At 53.4% G+C, this 18,984-nt stretch overlaps 5 protein-coding genes across 5 annotated transcripts; 2 read left to right on the top strand and 3 right to left on the bottom strand.

Moving 5' to 3' along the window:
* Nucleotides 1-424: 424 nt before the first annotated feature.
* On the bottom strand, nucleotides 425-3,636 carry BDP55DRAFT_591690 (piwi domain-containing protein). Its single transcript, XM_060570931.1, has 2 exons — nucleotides 3,221-3,636; nucleotides 425-3,173 (listed from the first exon to the last, which is right to left on the bottom strand). Exons 1-2 carry the CDS (start codon nucleotides 3,559-3,561, stop codon nucleotides 677-679), a joined length of 2,838 nt encoding a protein of 945 aa, XP_060424472.1. The 5' UTR covers nucleotides 3,562-3,636; the 3' UTR covers nucleotides 425-676.
* Nucleotides 3,637-6,179: 2,543 nt separating this feature from the next.
* Nucleotides 6,180-9,518, bottom strand: BDP55DRAFT_733026 (mRNA 3'-end-processing protein RNA14; the record flags this gene model as incomplete). The annotated part of the gene is made up of 4 exons (XM_060580019.1): nucleotides 6,180-7,192; nucleotides 7,245-8,259; nucleotides 8,314-8,745; nucleotides 8,802-9,518. 4 exons carry the CDS (start codon nucleotides 9,516-9,518, stop codon nucleotides 6,180-6,182), a joined length of 3,177 nt encoding a protein of 1,058 aa, XP_060424471.1.
* Nucleotides 9,519-10,775: 1,257 nt separating this feature from the next.
* On the top strand, nucleotides 10,776-11,811 carry BDP55DRAFT_733025 (ASF1 like histone chaperone; the record flags this gene model as incomplete). Its single annotated transcript, XM_060580018.1, has 4 exons — nucleotides 10,776-10,884; nucleotides 10,948-10,987; nucleotides 11,050-11,358; nucleotides 11,427-11,811. 4 exons carry the CDS (start codon nucleotides 10,776-10,778, stop codon nucleotides 11,809-11,811), a joined length of 843 nt encoding a protein of 280 aa, XP_060424470.1.
* Nucleotides 11,812-13,229: 1,418 nt separating this feature from the next.
* Nucleotides 13,230-15,618, top strand: BDP55DRAFT_562304 (uncharacterized protein; the record flags this gene model as incomplete). Its single annotated transcript, XM_060570143.1, has 2 exons — nucleotides 13,230-15,080; nucleotides 15,160-15,618. 2 exons carry the CDS (start codon nucleotides 13,230-13,232, stop codon nucleotides 15,616-15,618), a joined length of 2,310 nt encoding a protein of 769 aa, XP_060424469.1.
* Nucleotides 15,619-16,928: 1,310 nt separating this feature from the next.
* On the bottom strand, nucleotides 16,929-17,794 carry BDP55DRAFT_678762 (uncharacterized protein). The gene has a single exon (XM_060576012.1). The coding sequence runs from the start codon at nucleotides 17,427-17,429 to the stop codon at nucleotides 17,133-17,135; it is 297 nt and encodes a 98-aa protein (XP_060424468.1). The 5' UTR covers nucleotides 17,430-17,794; the 3' UTR covers nucleotides 16,929-17,132.
* Nucleotides 17,795-18,984: the final 1,190 nt, after the last annotated feature.

Here is an 18,984-nt window from a genome sequence, read left to right as displayed (position 1 = left end):
GTGAAAGAAAGCGGAGAGCTCATGTGGAGCCCTTTTCGACACGTCGCGTCGGAAGCCAACCGAGAGCGATCGATAGTGTGGGAAAGGGAACAAGGTAGCATTTCCTTCAAAATTGTTCGTATTGCGTGCATATAGGGAGGAAAAGGAGGGAAGCGTTTTGATCGGGTTTTCCACTGCAATTCGGGGGTGTTGTTCAGCGTCGGTCTATGAGGGTCATGTACTACTTATTATACCAAGAAATCAAGAAACCTTACATCAGAACCTCTCCCTTATAGAGATCATGGAGAGAAGGGAATGTGTGGCTTTCGACGTGGTTGTTGTCTCGCATGCCATAGATATTGGCATGTCAAGTGTTGATGGTAGATTCTGCTGCGGATGAACAATTTACAATCACCAAGAAGACACTGTGATTAATTGGGGAATGGTAACGTTCGCTATCTACGCTCGGCAGAGCAGGGCCTGCTCACCCAGGTACTCCCATCTACTTTCTGCTCGATTAAGGCCAATTCTTATCCTGACTGACCCGGAACTAGAAACTTGATTCTCCCGCACTTTCCTTCAACCGCCAACCGTGCTCGCCTCTTCTATCGTCATCTTTTCATCGCCATCTTTCCATCGTCACCCTTCCATCTCACTTCTGCCAATCGTTGCCTGTCGGAGCCTCTGGTGTGCACGCTCAGATGTACCACATGGTGTTCTTGAGCATGTCAGCTGCCTGGGGGTCAGCGTCAGGGCCATTGCCACCCAGAGGCAGCAGGGGAAGGGACTCGGTAGGACGCTCGCCCTCGAACATGCTACGACCGCCGGCGCCTCGGTCTTCGACTATCTCCGCCGCCTTGGGACCGGAGCGGAAGCCCTGAGCTGTAGCAATGTTCTCGTGTGCACGAGCACGGCCGCATGCGAGATCGGCGTAGTAGATGGCCGGGTGAAGAGAGACGGGGGTTGTCGAGCGAGCGTACTGGTAGCATTGACCATAGATCATCCGCTGGAGATCGTTCGGGCCCATCTTGGCCTCGTCCACCAGAACGGTGTAGTGCACAGGTCGAGCAGTTCCCTGGATGGCCACGTGGGAACACATGTAGAAGTCCCACCAGAAGGGGTGGCAGACCTCCTTCTCGAGAACAGTTCCGGGGAGGGGGTTGCCGTTCTTGTCACCCGTTCTCTCCTGGGGGAAGAATCGAATGTGATGGCGCTTGGTAGCCACAATGACTGTCCACTTGGGTTGCTTAGCGGTGGGGTAGATGCTCTTGATGATGTTCTTCATCGTTCCGACCTCGTATTCCAACACCTGTGAGTACTGGCCCTCAGAGACACCGTCGCGGAAGTAGATGATGTGGGGAGGAGGCGCAGGGTGGCCCATACGCTTGTGCCAGGTGGGCATGAGACGACCAAGGAAAGTGCGGGCAGTAACTGGAGAGAGCATCTCAACACGGTAGCCGTTGGTCTCAACAGCGGCCGAGTAGAAAGTGGCATCGGCATCCATAGACATGGTCATCGCCGCCATCGAAGGAGCGTCGATTCCAGGGGTCGCGTGGGAAACGTCCACTCCAATCATCATGGTGACTTCCTTGAAGAACGGGGGGCTCTTGTTAGAAGGACCGGATGGGTGAGGGATACGGCAGGTAACTCCTCCGAGCTTCGCGTTGACCTTCATGGCCACGTTGGAATGGTACTGGGCCTGGTTCTTGTCGACGTGGCGGGAAAGGACGCACTGAGTGAGCAGGCCGAATCGACAATCGGCGGACTTCTTGATTCGCTCGTAAGATCCAACATTGTTGTATCGCAAGATGCAGAAGAGCAGCTGCGGGGTAGCTTTAGTCTTCGCCTTGATCTGGGCATACGCCTTAGCAACCGCATCGGCAACATTGTTGTTGCGTGCCTCGCTGTCGATGACAACGGCGTCCTTTGCGATCTTGCCTCCATGGCCAGTGTACGTCTGCTTGAACGTCTGCGCAAAGTTCTGAGCATTGGCTTTGCTAGTGGAGTTTTCGAGGATCACGATACCCCAGGAGGCCAGGGGAACACGGTTGGGAACCCAGAACTTCTTGCCGCGCAGATCCCAGCGACCGGAGAACATGGGACTGACGACATTGTTGGCGTACTGGATCTTGGGGGGCTCAAGCAGGCTGCCCTTGGTCTTGGCCATCTGGTCGTCAAAGACGACACCATACTGGCGGAGGTAGGGGTCCTCCTTCCATGCCAACTGGTTCTTGGCGTTGATGATGTCCGCCTTGCGCTGGGTTGGGCGGGTGACCGCAGCCTTGATCATTGCAGAAGTTTGATCAGGGTCAAGCTTGTAATTGTACCGCTGCATGGCCGCAACGACACAGACCTCCATGGGGAAGAAGCCTGCCTTGGCGGTCTCAACAACAGGCCACTCACGGAACTGAACCTTGTAGCCGTAGGTCTTGTCAAAGTATTTTGTGATGCTCATCTCCTCGCCATTGTGGTTGAAGACGATGCTGTCAGTAGTAGCACCACTCTCGCCGTAGTTCGGGCTGAATGCAAAGCCCTTGATGGTGTAGACCTTGTTCCAGTTCTCCTTGCCACGGTGCTTGGGGGAGAATCGAAGCTTTGCCAGCTTCCTAAGATGCTTGAAGGCATCCGACATGGTGAGCACCGTCTTGCCGTTCTTGTCCTGCTGGCGCACTGGCTTCAAGATCTTGGCGATGTCCGGCGGGGAGAGGCCCTGCCATCTGCGGTCGCAAGTACCCAGGAAGTCCCTGACGAAGAGATGCAGCTGCTTGTCTCCCTTCCAGAATGCCGTGTTGGCAACGTCGACATTCAGACCGAGCCCACGACCAAGCTTGTTCATAACCGATTGATTCATCCGGACCGACGAGTAGACACCTTTGATGACCTCCAAACAAGGGCCAAGGTCCATGGCCTTCCGATCGCGCTCGTTGTAGAAGTTGCGCTTGATAGATACAAGGTTCTCACTGGAGTATTGGCGAACCAGGTGGTCGAGGAAGTTCATGCACTCCAGCACAGTGTTGTCCCAGTCCATCTTACCAGTGAGGTAAGCCTCGAGAGCAACAAGGTTGATTTTCTTTGTCTCCTTCATTACGAAGAAGAAGGAGTTGTCGCGTGGCTTGGCGTTGGGACGAACCGGCTTGCCCTCATCGAGGTCAACCTTCAAGCGTTCCTCGCCACGGTTGATAGGAACCGAGGACCTATGTTTGTGTTAGAGACAGTAGAAAATTGGAATAGAATAACTTACCAAGCCAATTTGCGTCCATCCTGCAACCAGAGGGTATTGTACTTCGCCAGCATGGCCTGGACAGGCGGGGAGTCCCAGACCTTCTTGAAGACGACGCTGTACTTCAAGGGCACGGGCGAAATAGACACATCATACTGGTAGATGGTCATCTTGTCGTTCCACTGCTTGACGCGGAACTGGTTAACCTCCAAGTTAATTTCCTTGCCAGCGGTGTTGAAACCGGGCCTGCGAATGAAAGGAGTCTCGCCAGCGTTGAGGTACGACTCCGGGGGAGGGTCAATGCGGGAGTTGATGTGATCCTTGTTGGGACCGCCATCGGGCTTCGCGGGGTCGAAACCCATAGAGGGTCCGAAGCCATGCTTGAGCGAGGATTGGGATCCCGAGTGAGATCTGCCAGGGCTGCCAGAATTGCCAGGGCCACGGCTAGGGGAACGACCGACGGAAGACATGGTCGCTGCGTTTGTGAAAGTTGGGTTGTCGTAGTGTAGTGAGTGATGTCGCTGTTTGTAGTCAGTATCTGAACGCTAAGATAGATGATGTTGAGAGGAAGAGGTTGAGATTTGAAGTGGAGGAAGAGAGCCCTTTTTGTAGCTGCCTGGGCAATTGACAGAGGGATCCGAGGAAGGAGGTAATCAGATATGAAAAATCCGGAGAGAAGGAACAAACTGAGGAGGAATGAATCTGGAGAGAAGGAAAGAATCTGGAGCGCAGGAATCGACGAGGGAAGGTATGGGGGATGTGGAAGGAGATGTGAAAAATGGAAGCTGAGGTCTTTCTTTTGCAGATATAGGAGGGATTTATGGGTAGAGTACCTTGTTTGGGTTGAAAGAGGTTGAGGTTGAGACTGAGTTGTGATGTGATTGATGTGTGTGTGTATGGAAGAAGAAGAAGTGGGTTGGTAGAAGACAGAAAAGGCCTTTCTGTAGACCTGATGGAAGAGGTGTCAAGGCTCTGAGGAAGGAGGCAGTGGATTTTGGGAGGAGGGTATGGCAGCAATATTATTTGCGTGGGTATCTTGGTGATATGTATGGTATGCCAAGCATGAAAGTGTTGTGAACTTACTTGAGTAGAAGGTTGAATTTGAGTGAATTTGTGATTGAACTGTTTTAGTATGTGAGTATGAGTGTGAGTGTGAGTGATGTGTGAAGGTGAAGAAGAAGAAGCCTGGAGGTTGGAGGGTCGAGAGGTGGGTTTATATAGCCTCCAGAGAAGAGGGCGAGATCTGGAGATCAGTCGAACGGTTCTGAGACGGTTCTGAGGAAGGAGCAGGGGGAGAAAGCAGCAAGAAGGATCGGGAGACAAGGAGAAATGAGAGATATTGGGATCTAGGACATCAGAATTTCACTTCCAAAACATTTGATTACATGAACATGATCATATTTTCAACTTTGAGGCAGGTACGCATCTAGATATCAACATTCGGGCCTCTACAACATGCCACGATGCCTCCTTCCAGCGGTATTTGAGCCACAGGGATGGAATACTGAACATACGGCAACCAAGACGCCCATATGGTCGTCAAGGCGGTGAGGACGCCAGCATGAACGCCAGCATTTATCGTAATGACACGGCGTGATAGAAGGAATAAACAGGATAAGGGGGTGATGAATTTCATTAATCAAGCATTGATATCATGCTATATACGATCCAAATATATCATCAACCGTGAGCTAAGCAACACCTATGAGCCTCAAAGCCAGACTCGTGAAAAATGCTACAACGTTAGAAGCAGAAGAAGGCCAAAACTGTTAAGGACGTGAGACTCTCTGAAAACCAGTACATTTACACACAGCCTGGGATCGACTTAACCCACATGTAGGACTGACATTGACTAAATATTCGTTGGCTGGAAGGTGCTACCGGTATATTGCTCAAGGAAGGCATGGTTGCCAGTCATGAGGCTGCTCCTCTACCTCAGAAATGCTTCAGAATGCCTCCTGATGATGACGACGATACCAAGAACCGAATATCGGCTCATTGAAAGCTCCCAGGAAATTCACCATATCTTGCGTGGAGTCACCCGGCTTCGCACTTGTAACGGAGCTCGTCAGTCGACCAGTGATGGACGATATGAGCATCGTGTCTGACTGGCAATTCGCTAGGGTCTCACTCCATTGCTCGATTACTAGGTCTTGACAGTTCTCTTAGAAAGCCCATGATACCTGTGGTCTGTTCCCATGTTTGATGAGGCGGCAGGTCTGCAATCACCACGAGCAATGCCAGTCACTTCGAAGCCTGGCCAACAACGAAGCTTTCCACGTCTCTGTGAGGGCGACGGACTGGTAATCTCATGAGCAACAGAGAATGATTGTCAAGCTAAAGGCCCCCCAACTTGCCCGCGGTGTGCGCAACGGCCGTCAGCGATAGCCAGCAAGCATGAGGTACACTGGAATAGAAGAGGTGACCGAACATATTCATCACTAAATACAAGACAGTGCACAGGAGAAAAGATAGTGTTGTCTCAAAAGCAGCTTTCATGACTACTCAAGCGGCTAGCTAACCAAAGTAGGCGACACCTCAGTGCTGGCATCCCATGCAGCTGTCCGCCATCCATCCCCATTCCCAAAATTTTCTTGTGAACGAGCCATCGAACGCAATGCCGTGGCGTATGCTTTTTGACAAAATAGTGCGCACTGCTTTCGCGAGCAGTACAAGTGAAATATCCGCCGCCCTGAACGCCCCTCGTAATGCGGAGCCCCTTGAGGTTTTTTGTATTATACAGAACACTGATGTCGCAGGCTTTGCGACCAATGTCCCCTTGAGGAACGAGCAAACGAATGCCCTCGAAATCATGAACCAAAGCTCAAGAGGAAGGCTACAACATAATGTGCCGAGCCTCTCAAGGTTTGATGAGCCACCAAATACCGACTATTGTGGTCGGCCAAGTCTTTGATAGACATCGTAATTAGGGCCAACCCCTTCGGAAACCAGCCCCTGAATCCAATCGTCAGCTCCAAGATCAATACTGATATCTGCCATATTGCTGTGCTGGTGCTTGGCCGTAACCGGTAGGCGCCTGCGGTGCCCAAGAAGCGCTCGCATCAAAGGAAGTCGCTGGTGAATACTGTCCCTGTTGCGGCACGTCCTGTCGGTATACAGCAGGGTCGGTATTTCCGCCACTGGAACCAGGTCGTAGGGGAGAGCTCCTGTATCCGGATGATGCCAGGCGCCTGCCCGATGCATCGTATGGGCTAAGGGCTCTCTGGGGCGAGTTTCGTCCACTCTTTCCGTACCCAGCGTAGTCACCAGATGCCTGTCGGCTGTGGGAAGGGGGTTGCATACCGTTGTTTTGTCGAGCGCCGAGCTCTTGTTGGGTTTTCCACGCGCTGTAATCGAGCACAGGGGTGTCGCGAATCAGACCAACGAGATTGGGCGCGCTCAGACGGAATGCATTAGGCGAGTGAGCGTAAGCGTGAGCCGGCGGCAGAATACCCAAGAGGAAAGTGATGTCTCGGGAAAGGGGTGCTCCCTGGTTGCGTCTTTGCTGGTCAAGGCGACGACCCGCGGCACCCTTGAGAGGCGATTCTCCTCTGGCAAGCTTTCGTGGCCTGTTGAGCTCTTCATAATCATCGCCTGCGAAAGGTCTCTTTGGAGAGTTTGTAACGCCCATGTACTGCGGGCCCGGGCTGGCCGTCTGGCGAACCGGCAAGGCCATCGGTGATTGTCGAACTGAGGTCGGCTTCTCGATGGTTGGGATCAGCATCTTCGGCCGCAGTTGAACGGCCGGCGAGATGATAAGGCGGTAGGCGATGGGATCGAATGTGTCTACTGAGAAACGGTTTGCAAAGTGTGAAAGTCTGGGATCAGTAGGCCAGAGTTCCGACATGCGCTTCTCTAGCTCGGCAATGGAGGAGAGCTCTCCAAACTGCGATTCGTACTTGTGGAAGTATGAGTAAAGTTGCTTTGCCTGGTCCTTCTTATCTTCTTTCTGCGTGAGACGGTTGACGCAGGTCTCGAAAACAACACGGGCATCTATGAATGGGTCAGCATAATCCATTTGAGTATGAGAGGAGCCGGGACTCACTTGTCGTGTCACCCTTGGAGTGCAAGAACTTGAGGTACTCTAGCATGAAACTAGCATCCTCGGGGAAAAGCTTTGCACCGCGGTCAAAGATCTTACCACCGGCCGGGTCGTTGTAGATAAGAGCTTCCATCTTGGCAACAGCGATGTAGACATCGCTGGTGAGCTGACCGCGGCCACGGGCCTCAATGAACACTTGTCGAAGGCCCGAGGTCGTGTTGCCCTTGCCTTGTGTCCTCCTAGCAGCCCGACAAAGCGCGATCCACACGAATGAAATAGTGCGCTTGAGCATATCCGTCTGCACCGAGAATCCATGCTTCACGGCGTTGATGCGCTCTTCCTTTCCAAGTTCACCGGGCTGGTTCTCGCCGTCGATATCGTCGTCGTTGCGTTCGATCGAGTCCTTGATGTTAGGGTCTTGGGCCGAAGCTTCCTCGATCTTGCGAACCTCCTTTTCTTCCCGCTCCTTGAGCTTCTTGGACATGGCGTACAGTGTGTCGAGGACGCTACTGTAGGGCTCCCTGATTGCCTTGGCGCGGGCTGCCTTGCTCGCGTCATCGTCTCCGGCCGGGTAGGTCGTTTCCACACGGTCTCCATGTCTGAGCGCAAGCAACACGCTTTCGGGGTTGGCCTCGATGCCGTCTGTCAGGAAAGACAGGCCCAGCTCCTTGCCATCCTTCGCAATGTTGTTGGCGAAGCACCACTCTGCTGCGTCCACCCACATTTCGGGCCAGAAACGAAGAGCCATCAACGCTTGCCTGTAGCAATACAATACGCGAGTTTTATAGGCCTCAGGCTCTTCGTCCAGGAGAACCAGCGGATCCTCCTTCTCCCACTGAATCCACTTCTTCCAGATATCGACCTGCTCCATGAATTCCTGGTCGCCATAGAAGCCTGGCGCAGGGGGCAGTCGAGGAAGTGACGTCCGCGAGAGCCTGGGAATCAACCGATCTAGCTGGGAGTTTGCAGCCTTGGCTGTCATGTAGGCAGGTGATCGCTTCTGGATAAATTGGCGGCCCTTATTATGTCGTTAGCAACAGTGATTCATCTACTGAGGGAACACGAAACTTACAGTGGTTTTGTTCAGGCTCATTTCGAACTGGTCGTAATCCTTCCATAAATCCGTAAGCGCAAACATGGGAACTGTGATGGCGCGGTGGTAGGCTTTGCGCAACTGGTCCATCTTCTGTTGATCCTGCCAGCCGCTGCCTCCGACCTGGCCTGGGCCACTCTTGATGAATTGGATGTAGTCCTTCCATAGCTGACCCGAGTCACGATCAATGCCAACCGAAGCAATGACAAAGTCGTAGGACATGCTCAGGATTCGGCGAGACTCCCCGTTGGGGTCGTTGTTCAAATCGTATCGTCTGCGGATGTAGTTGAGGTAAACGGTCCAGAGCTTGACATTGGGCACGTTGACCAGTGATCGGCTGAAGAGCGCTTCGGCGTCCTGAAAGCGGTTGGAGTCCAACTCGAGCTGTGCCCAGTCGGCCCAGATATCGGCCTAGAATTATGTGTTAGTTTCCCAACTTCGCTGCACACAAGCAACACTTCACTCACGGCTTGGGGGAAAACTTGGAGGAATCGCTCATAGGCAGCGCGCAGCTCATCCAATTGGTCGTAGCGTCGGTGTTCCGCGAACAATGCAAGCCAGGCATCCATATCCCCTCTCGGGTCCTCCTTCACACGATCCTCCAAGATGCCAAAAGTGTCGTTCGGGTCTCTGCTCGGGACAGGCTGCACTGCTGGAGGGGGTGGCGCTTGCGCTGCACTCGATGCCGCACTTGGCGCTCGCACGGGAACTCCATGGTTCACCTGCTCTGGGGTGGCGCTCACTTGGCCTTGGACAGGAGTAGATGCAGAAGGGAAAGGGGGGTTTTGTGCAATGGGAATCTGTGTCGCAGGAGCAGCAGGAACAGCGTTCGATGCCGGAGTAGGCGCATCTTCCTCCTCGTCATCGGAGTCTCCCACTAGGAATCCTCCCTGTGTTTTGGGTTTGCCTGATTTCGGCTTGATGGATGTGGACGTGGTAGGAGTTGGGGCTGATTCGGCGGGGGGACTGGGCTCTGCGGTCTCTGGAACTGAAGTTATCGCGACCGACTCTGGGTCATATTCGCCAGCATCTTCTGAGTCACCATTCGCAGCTTGATCAAGTGGGAAGGCAGGATCTTGACTTTGTTCGTCGCTATGCTGTATATCATTTGTTTCTTCATATCCATCTTCTCCCCAAGACGCACCCTCGAATTGCTGGTCGTTCTGCGGGAGTTCGGGATCCATTGCGATGATGATGAGCTCTCCGAAGAATCTGGGTCGCAAAGTTTCACAAAGATCACGATGCGATGCTTTCAACCGAGAACCTAAGGATCAATTGACTTCGCAGTGTAGTGCCGCCGATCGTAGCTATGAGCTGATGGATCGCCCTAGGCGCGAAGACGCTGGGTAATTCGGGCGAGGAAGGCGTAATCGGGCTCGCAGAAGATCGACAAATGGTCGCAAAAGAAAGTCTTGAAAGAGGCGTGTCGTTCGTAATCGGCTATCGAAGGTCGCTGATGGCTGTGGCGGGCAGTGAAGCTGATGATGGTGGCTGCTTGTAAGACCAACGGGTCGCAAAATTGGAAGGTTGCAGCTTGTTGGCAATGTGAAAGATTGGAGGAAAGTAGACGCCGAAACCAGGCTAGCGTGATTTGGCGGTGACCTGGCAAAATTTCGGCTGAACCCAGCTACGGCTGATAAGACAATCTTATCGGATAACAAGCACCCAGGAAGGCCTGAACTTTCATCTCCAGAGCCTACCAAGTATCAACGTAAGATTATTATATTGGCCTTAGTATTTAATTCATATCCAGAGCATATTCTCTGAGAAATAGACTAGGGATGAGAGGCAATGACAAGAATAATAAGAATAACATTAATAGCAATAATAACAGGAATAGTAGGAACGACCAGAATGGCAAGAATAGAAGCTAGGGCATTGGGCGACAGATGACTGGGCCCTTGCCCGAGCATCTGTGAGTCAATGCTCTAGCGAAGTTCGGCTTTTGAAGATATTAAACAATCACAGTCTCAGTGTTTTGAAAAGAGGCTGGGTATTCTAGCTACGTGGTGTACTTTCCACACAGGTGAGCACGATAAGGTAAGATGACTATGGAAGGCATCAGCCATTCCAAGCTTCGCTCTGTGTGGCTGGGAGGTGACGGGAACCTGACAGGCAACACGGACAGGCGCGAGGGCCGAAAGGGGCTAGCGTCAACGTGTAGACCACTTTACGCGAAATTCGCGGTAGGGGGGGAAGGCAGGCGCGTCCCAGGCCCACGCCGTTGTCCCGTTGCAATTGACGAGCCGAGCCTTCTTCTTCCATCTTGCTCGCCGCAAAACAATCCGACCTTCTCAATACACCAACTCCACCCACCACCTCAGAGCGACGTCTACGCAACGAATTTCTTCTCAACTTTCCTTCACTCGAAGTCGCGCAGACTTTTTTCTCTACATCCATTACCGCTTTCTAAACCCATACTCTATCCCCCACCTTTCACGATGTCGATCGTCTCGCTTTTGGGCGTTCAGGTCCTGAACAACCCCGCCAAGTTCACGGACAAGTACGAGTTCGAGATCACCTTCGAGTGCTTGGAGTCCTTGGAGAAGGGTAAACAATGCCAGCCAACACCAGTATTTTTTTCCTCCTTCTTGCTAACAAGATTTTAATCAGATCTCGAGTGGAAGTTGACCTACGTTGGTTCTGCGACTAGGTTAGTTTGTGGTGGAATTTTTCACCATGTACACCGCCATTCGCTAACTGTTGGGAAAACAGTGATCAGTACGACCAAGAGCTCGACAGTCTTCTCGTTGGCCCTGTTCCCGTCGGTGTCAACAAGTTCATCTTCGAGGCCGATGCGCCCAACACCTCCAGAATTCCCGACGCCGACATTTTGGGTGTCACTGTGATCCTCCTGACCTGCGCTTACGATGGTCGCGAGTTCGTTCGCGTTGGCTACTATGTCAACAATGAGTACGACTCTGAGGAGCTCAACGCCGAGCCCCCCTCCAAGCCCATCATTGAGCGAGTTAAGCGCAACGTTCTCGCCGAGAAGCCTCGTGTGACCCGCTTCGCCATCAAGTGGTACGTTTTCATAACCATGAGGGGAAATCAAGAAGCGACAGAATAGTGGAGCTAACCGAGAGCGATAGGGACAACGATGCCGCCGCCCCCGCCGAGTTCCCCCCTGAGCAGCCTGAGGCTGACCTCGTGGCTGACGAGGACGAGTACGGTGCTGAGGAGCGCGAGGAGGAGGAGGAGGAGGCCGAGGCTGCCCTCGACGGCGCTGCCAACGGCGAGAAGCCCGCCGGTGAGGATTCCGAGATGGCTGGCGTCGAGAACGGCGAGGGCGAGGCTGTCCCTGCCGAGGAGGACGAGATGTCGGATGACGGCAGTGTCGATATCGAGGGCGAGAGCGAGGATGAGCTGGAGGAGGAGGGCGAGGGTGAGGCTGCTGATGACGACGCCATGGACGTCGACACCGGTGACAAGCCCGTTGCCGCTGCCGGCAAGGTCCAGGAGGTCGCTACTCACTAGGTGACGCCTGTCGAGAGATGTTTTGACGCTTTTGCCCATACCCCCATTGTTTTGCCGACCCAGAGGTTATTCGACTAGAATTGCGCAGGATGGCGGTTTACACGAAGAATACGACCTGGATGATGATTGCATAAGGTACCCGAGCCACACAGTATAGATGGTGTGGTCTGGAGAGGGGCCAAGTGCAGAAGGGACTTGGTCCTAGTAATTAGATGCAAACGATACCTTTTTCTGTGGATATGTGCCTTTTCGATCCCCTTCTTGGTGGGCTTCGTGTCAAATTACCTCTAGTAGGTAACAATTTTTCTACTTGCAAGATTTCTGGTTTGGATCCAAGGCCCTCGGTGAAGAAAAAGCGGACGCCAAGCTCCATGCAAAGATGCCACACTACATACATGATCTAGCGTCTTCATCTGCATCATGCGAGCGACTGAGGGTTGAGACATTTTCAAACGGCTTGCGAATTCCTCTCCAAATCACGCTAAGGCACCCCAGCAACCAGATGTCTCTCCCGCGCCCCCCGTTTCCCCCCTTCCTAAGTCTGAACGATTGCATCTTTACGCACGTGAATTCTCCTTGGCGGTAGCGCAACGCCATTCACAACTGCCAAGGCAGCAGCCATCGCCAATCACCTGCAGCTACGACTCACACCTCATAGGCCGCGGAAAGCCGCTGCTGATGGCCGGCGCCGGACGACACCGCATCGACAGCCCTGCCTTTCTTGGTGATCGCTAACCAACTCCGACGACTCATGTCCAAATCTACTTTACCTGACCTCGGTGACTCCCCCAATTCAACCCCACGTCGCGTTTTCTGATCTTGGACCCCTCCTTCATCCCCTCCCCCGGGTTTACTTATCAAGTCCCGTTTCCCTGCGTCATACCACACGTTCGGGGCGCACAGAGATGCATACCGGGGAACATATCCGTGCCCACCCACCCGGTCCAGTGGCCGAAAGCTTGGGTTCGGTGATGTCGGCCGATGTTCGCACGTACGCACGCACGCACCCCTGGGCCCACGAAGTCATCTCGAGACGGGACCATCATCTGCTGGCCTTCATTTATCCCGCAGCGTATGCTCGCACACACCGAAGACGCCGCGCCGTACCTTTGGGCCCTGGGCTCCGCGGCTCAGCCGCGTTTGGGGTCGATCCCCTTGGGTGAGGGGAACGTCGAGGCTGCCTAGGCTAGTGCTTGTGGTGTAGCTGGAGACTGCCGATGGCACAACATCCTGATTTCGGGTGTCTTGTCGGAGGTCAAAGGCAAAGCAGGCTGTGCATGTTACTAAGTAGAAAAGGGCTGCTGTCCTAAGGACGGGCTGCCCAGCGCATTCACTTTTTCTTGATCCATTATCCTCGCATAGTCGCCTCCTCGATCTCTCAAACACTTATTTAGACAAACTCCTTATCTATCACTGATATGTCAGCCCAGAGTCCCGAGGAGCTGCTCAGAGTAGTTGAGGCAAGCCACGATCAATATCTCCGTAACCTACGAAGTCTCCATGACTCTTTGGCCAGTGCCGTGAGAGACAGATCAGATATCAAGACGACAAACAACATTCGCCAGCCATCTCCCCTCCTCCGGCCATCGCCAAGTCCCGTCCAGAGTCCAGGCCAGAGTCCACCATTCTCATCAGAAGCGACCTTTCAGCCTACTCTTCGCCGTGCCCGCCGTTCCACCTTCTCGGACCCCATTGAGAAGCGGACACTGTCCAGCGTCGTTGATAGGAAGCACATACCGGCCTCGATTCACTCAGAGCTGGACGTCGAGTATCTCCCCTTGCTCGACATTGCCGGCCCTTGTAGTGCCACCAGTTCGGATGGGACCCTCGCCAACCCTCCCACCAAGCTCGTCGAGCGGGTATCATGGACAGACAATCAACTCCTACGCCATCTCAAGTACACTGACTTCACCGGCGGCGCCGCCATTGCGCTCGCGGACGTGATCAAACGGCAAACCGACATCGACGAGGATGCGGTATTCGAAGACTTTGCTGCGTATGAAAGCCAGGGCTATGTCAGCTCAACGTTCGAGCTGTACGACGTCGACAATGAAGGGTCACCTCGACCCGTGGGTAAACACCCAGACCGCCGTCCTCGAGGCGCCGCAGCCGACGCAGCTCCAGCCCCTACTCAAATCGTTGACGCCCCGACGGTATGGAACGCTCTCAAGGAGATTCACGCCGATGGTCTGGCCGTAGGTCTTGTGACAATCATACAAGAACCGTCTGCCCTCATGCTCGGTGCGCTGCACATGACGATGCGTCCCTACTTCGACATGACGGAGCTCCTCAACCATCTAATCACAGACCATGGGAACAACGGGAAGACGACAGCCCACGTCCACCGTGCCTTCGCGAGGGATCCTTCACCCTCACACCTCCGCCAGCGCAGCTTCTTCTTCGTCTTCAAGTATTACACAGTCGTAGGTGAGGGCCTCGAACCAGCCCCCTTTCAAAAGTACGACAAACGGCCCGCAGACCGCCGCTCCCGGGACCACATCGACATCGCAGAATGCAGCTCCATCCTCGCCCTCTCCCTCTCCGGCCCACCACGACAATCCGTCAAACAAACCCGCCGCCGCGAAGGCCCGCAAGAAGGCTTCCTCTTCGACACCTTCGCGCCGTGGCACTTGCTCTCGATCCAGTCCTTCCCAGACGACGAACACACCCTCCGCGGCGGCGACGCCGAAGCGCACAAGAACTTCCCCTCAGGGCCCTACGCCTTCCTAGACGCCCTCGTGACGGAATACCGCGACGCGACGAAGCGCAACCTGGCGCTCCACGCCCGCATCGCAAAGCTCATTACCCCGCCGACGGACTTCATGTTTGACGCCCGCCTGCGCGACAAGCTCCTCTTCGAGGACAAGCACTTCACCTACATTCGGCGGTACTTTTGGGCTTACAATACGCTGGGCGTCGTCAACGAGGGCCTGCGCGCCATGCTCGCGGCCTACCGTGAGACGTTTCCCGACGATTTCTGGGAGGGAAGGCACCAGACCCTCTGGCCGCACCCGGCGCCGGAGAGCACCGAGGGCGTGGCGTACCGCGATAAGATGGTGCTCTTACGTTCCGACTTGGAGCGCGCGTGTCGGGATCTGGAGACGGTGCACGCCAAGAATGCCGCGACGCGCAAGGAGATTGAGAACTTGAGAGATCAGCTTTTCAGCGGAAGTTCCATCAAGGAGTCGAGGAGGGCGATTGAGCAAGGGGATAACATCAAGGTCCTGACGTTGGGGTCCATGGTGTTTTTGCCCCTGACTTTTGTGACTGTAAGCGGATGTCCCGCCTGCTACCTCTTCCTTCTATCCTTTCTCAACGTCTATATACTAACACGTCAAAACTCTACAGTCAGTCTTTGGAATCACAGAGTTTACAATCTCACCAGAAGACTGGAGATTCCCCGTGACAATGGTCTGCGTCTGCGTCCCCTTCATCGTGGCCCTCATCCTCCTGCAGACGCGCGCGGGGTACTCGCTCGCCCGGCACACTTTTGCCGCGCTCGCCTGGCCGTTTCGGCTATTTACAGACGCCGGCTCGGATGATCAGTTCACACCAGCTGTCGTCATGCCCGTGGCGGAGACGAGACCCAGGAGGAAGAGGCGGTTGACGAGCCGTCGACCGCCTGCGGTGCCGGCACCTTCGCCGCGGCACCATCCACAGCCGCAGCAGCAGCATCGTGACAATGATTTGGGTTTGATACAGTCGTTTATGGGGTGGTGGGCTTGGGTGAGAAAGAATGGGGTTCGTAGGAGTGGACGTGAGCGAGGTGGTGGGCCGGGTGACGGTCTAGCGTTTGGGAATGTGTGAGGTGATTTGATTGTTTGTGTTTCTGTAGCTGCTAGATACCCCCCTTTTTACGTTTTGAAGATGTTTGCTTTCCTACGTGTAAGAATGCCAAAGCTAAATGTAAGGCTTCCAAGTTGTTCCTGGATACCGACTTACTTCTCGAGAATGACTGGACTATGAGACAGCGTGCTTAGCACCCGGCAATGTAAATATTGATGTTGATAGAGCAGTTTCCTGCTCGATCCCTAATTTCTGGTCCTACTATTGCCGCCGTTGCTGCTATTGCTACAACTGGTGCTGTTGTTGCTATTATTCCCTTGGATTAGTCATACAATCTTTTAATGATACGCTTCTTAAAGTATAGGAAGATACCAATCGTAATGCAATTACAGCTAATAAGAAGGCAAGTATATACCGAACTTGACGAATATGATATGCTGTCGAGAAAGATGATGAGAATGTTGAGATCTAAGTTCCAAAATGGGAGCTCAAGTCCCATCTCAGAAACCACATGAGACGGTGGGCACGTATTATCTTCGACGAGGCCTGGGTAGCTAGGGAGCACAGGGGTGTCATCATCAATGAGCTCCTCTGCGAGAATACCTATGCTCGCCATCTTGTTTCGGCTATTCCGATCGTTTAACCACCCCAGGAATTCCACTAATCCTCCCAAGGGTTTTCGGAGCCGAGGCTGGATTCGGACGTGGCTCAGAACGTGTGGCATATTCCGCTGACTACCACTGGACTCTTGCAGGACGCTGTCGAAGCGCCCATAAGGGGCGGAAATGGGTAGAGAAGCTCGATTCATGGGTTCAGTGGAAGACCTATACGCAAAAGGTAGGTAGATGAACATTCTGTTCTGGTCCGGCAAGACCTTGATCCTTATAAGTGTCCCCGATTCCAAGGATCCCGGATTGAGGCTATTATGTATGAGTCATCGCTTTTCTGTTGCAGGCTTGACTTATCGACAAGTGTAAACACGAGAAGGACGAGAATCTAGGTCTCTGACTCGTTGAGGGACGACTATCCGAAGCTTCACTCGGTGATAGTCCTTGCGCCCTTTGATCAAGTTATGAAATGAGTGCGCAAGCGGGTGACAAATAGGGACGCTGGTTGAAGTAAGAGTAGTATTCGTGAAAGAGGGTAATATCAATCTCGATTTCCAATGAGAAACAACAGGACCCAAGTTGCACTTCTCTTCCCTGTGCCAGAGTCCAAAAACGACACTCAACATCCGACCTATCTAAGAACGAGGCCCTCCTATGTTGGCACTGTGCAGATCTCATATCGAAACGCGCCTTGCTCACCACAATCAATACACCGATGTAGTCGCTAATCATGTTTCCGGCCATGTGAGATGACCAGTTGGACTCGGCATGCCAATCACTCCTCTCCTTCAGGCGAAACATTGTGAAATGGGACAGCTTGAACGGTCTGATATATCTGGTATCTGGTACTTGCCATCATATCTTCCGTCTCTGATCCGAGTTCCCAATGTTGGCATGTCCACATCAAACTCCCCAGAAAACTTGTTTCTAGTCAATTTTGAATCTCACTGGGAAATACGCTTCTACTCCAGCCCAGATGACTGCGCCATCTCGCCAACACGTCTCGATAGCCGACAAGTCTCGCAATACCAGGTGCTCTCTAGTCAAGCCTCGTGAAAGAAAGTGACTTTTTCCACCCCATGTATCACCAATCCAACCTAGACCAAAATTTCCCCAAAATGGCCAAAAAACAATATTCCACAACCCCTGATCCCACCGCCCACGAGCAATGGGAAAGGAGAATAAAGAAAATAAAGAGAAAACAAACACCATGTTCTTGAACATCCAAACGAAGGAAAAGAAGCGGCAAGTAGGGTGTGACTTGAGATGGGATCTCTTTGTCTCAGTCACCAAAATCGCTAATCTTTGTAGAACAACGTCATCTCCCCCCCCAGCTGTTCGTTCCCTTCGATCTCGCGACACTCGAACCTTGCACCTTACCTGCTTTTCGTTCTCCCGTTTCCTTTTTCCCCGTCATCTCGGTAACCTCTAGGAAGGGAGGGGGTTCTTGGATTATAGATGGGACAGGCGAGGGAACATCCGTCTTAGATCTGGGTTCGTCGCCTTGCTTGTGCCACGTCTCTGTCTGTTAATACGAAGGACTTCAAGTTTACGATTCTCTACTCCATAGCAGCAGAACAATCACAACACTGTGGAGATTGAGCATAATACCGACGGGCTACGGATTCACACAAGAGCACACATTGGGGGCTCGGGGAGCCGGAAAAAGAAGTCTCGTCCTCGTCCTCGTCCAGCCCCTGTCAACGCTGGCTTGTCACCCGACTGAACCCATGTCGCCGATCAAGAGGTCCCAGGCTCCAGGGTTCCTGCCACACGTAACAGAATTTCTGACCATCGTCATTTCGCTATCTGTGACGAGGATGAGTCTCTTGCGATGTGAGAGCACCAAGCAGACTCGTAAAAGAGCAGCTTCCCCTCCCCACTCAAGCCATGTAGCCAGCCACTCCGAGTACCTCTTCTCTTCTCCCGAGTCCTCAGAGGGGCGGGGCCCGGGTCGGTGGGCTGACCCGGGATTGTTCTGCCCTAGGTTCGCGTACCCCGCCGCAGTAAATGGCGACCGGCCGAGGAGGCGCAAAGGTTGTAAGTGTGGGAAAAGATCTACGATTGTTTCCCCCCCCTGGTGCTCCACATGAAGTAGAAGAAGCCTCTCCCACGCAGCCGTTGCCTTCAAAAATGGCCGATAACCCTGCTCACGCGCTGCTTCAGAGTTGTGGATCTCCTTCCAGCCACCCGATTTTTTCTTTACAAAGTTAATGATGCGCTATCCGTGCTTTGCGCATACTTGTCAATCTACGGAGTCCTGTTGGGTAGGAATCTCCTACTGAGCTACAGTCGAGCAGGCCAATGTACATCCTCACCCAGGCCTCGTCAAGGAGATCTGCGTCGGGGTGACAAACGCGACGACGTCCGCGGAGATTAAGGAAGGCCCCTCCTACAGGGTTCTCCGGGGTTAGGGTGGGAAGTGACAGCTGTCGGCGAGAGCTTTGACGTCGGGCGCCTGCACCTGCAGATGGTTTGCAACCCGACAATAGCGGTTTCTGTGTTTCCTTACTCTGTACTCTGTACCTAGAGAGAGAGAGAGAGAGAGGGCGGGAATGCCGTGTAGCTGTGGCAGACCGTGACTGAAACACACTGATGGCGCTGTTCAACATGAGAGGTCGTCTAGTTTCGTTTTCTTTGTGGACGTCATCTGCCATAAGCCAAGCGAGGTGACAGGCGTGTAAGTTGAACTGTGTCGATGGATCATCAGAAAGCCTACATAGAACTAGACCCAGGACCCTCGGTAGTCGCAATCTCATCCAGCAGGCCGTCAGCCTAC

This window comes from Colletotrichum godetiae, assembly GCF_030913485.1.
Source record: "Colletotrichum godetiae strain CBS 193.32 chromosome Unknown BDP55scaffold_57, whole genome shotgun sequence".
Lineage (NCBI taxonomy): Eukaryota > Fungi > Ascomycota > Sordariomycetes > Glomerellales > Glomerellaceae > Colletotrichum > Colletotrichum godetiae.
The sequence above is the reverse complement of the archived record's forward strand: the minus strand, read 5'-3'. Positions and strand labels throughout refer to the sequence as shown.

Excerpts from the sequence above, each read along its gene's own strand:
- BDP55DRAFT_591690 (XM_060570931.1), bottom strand. The coding sequence starts at position 3,561 with ATGGGTTTCGACCCCGCGAAGCCCGATGGCGGTCCCAACAAGGATCAC. Across the intron at positions 3,174-3,220 it reads GATGGACGCAAATTGGCTTG|GTCCTCGGTTCCTATCAACC; the intron begins GTAAGTTATTCT and ends ACACAAACATAG.
- BDP55DRAFT_678762 (XM_060576012.1), bottom strand. The coding sequence starts at position 17,429 with ATGTTCAAGAACATGGTGTTTGTTTTCTCTTTATTTTCTTTATTCTCC.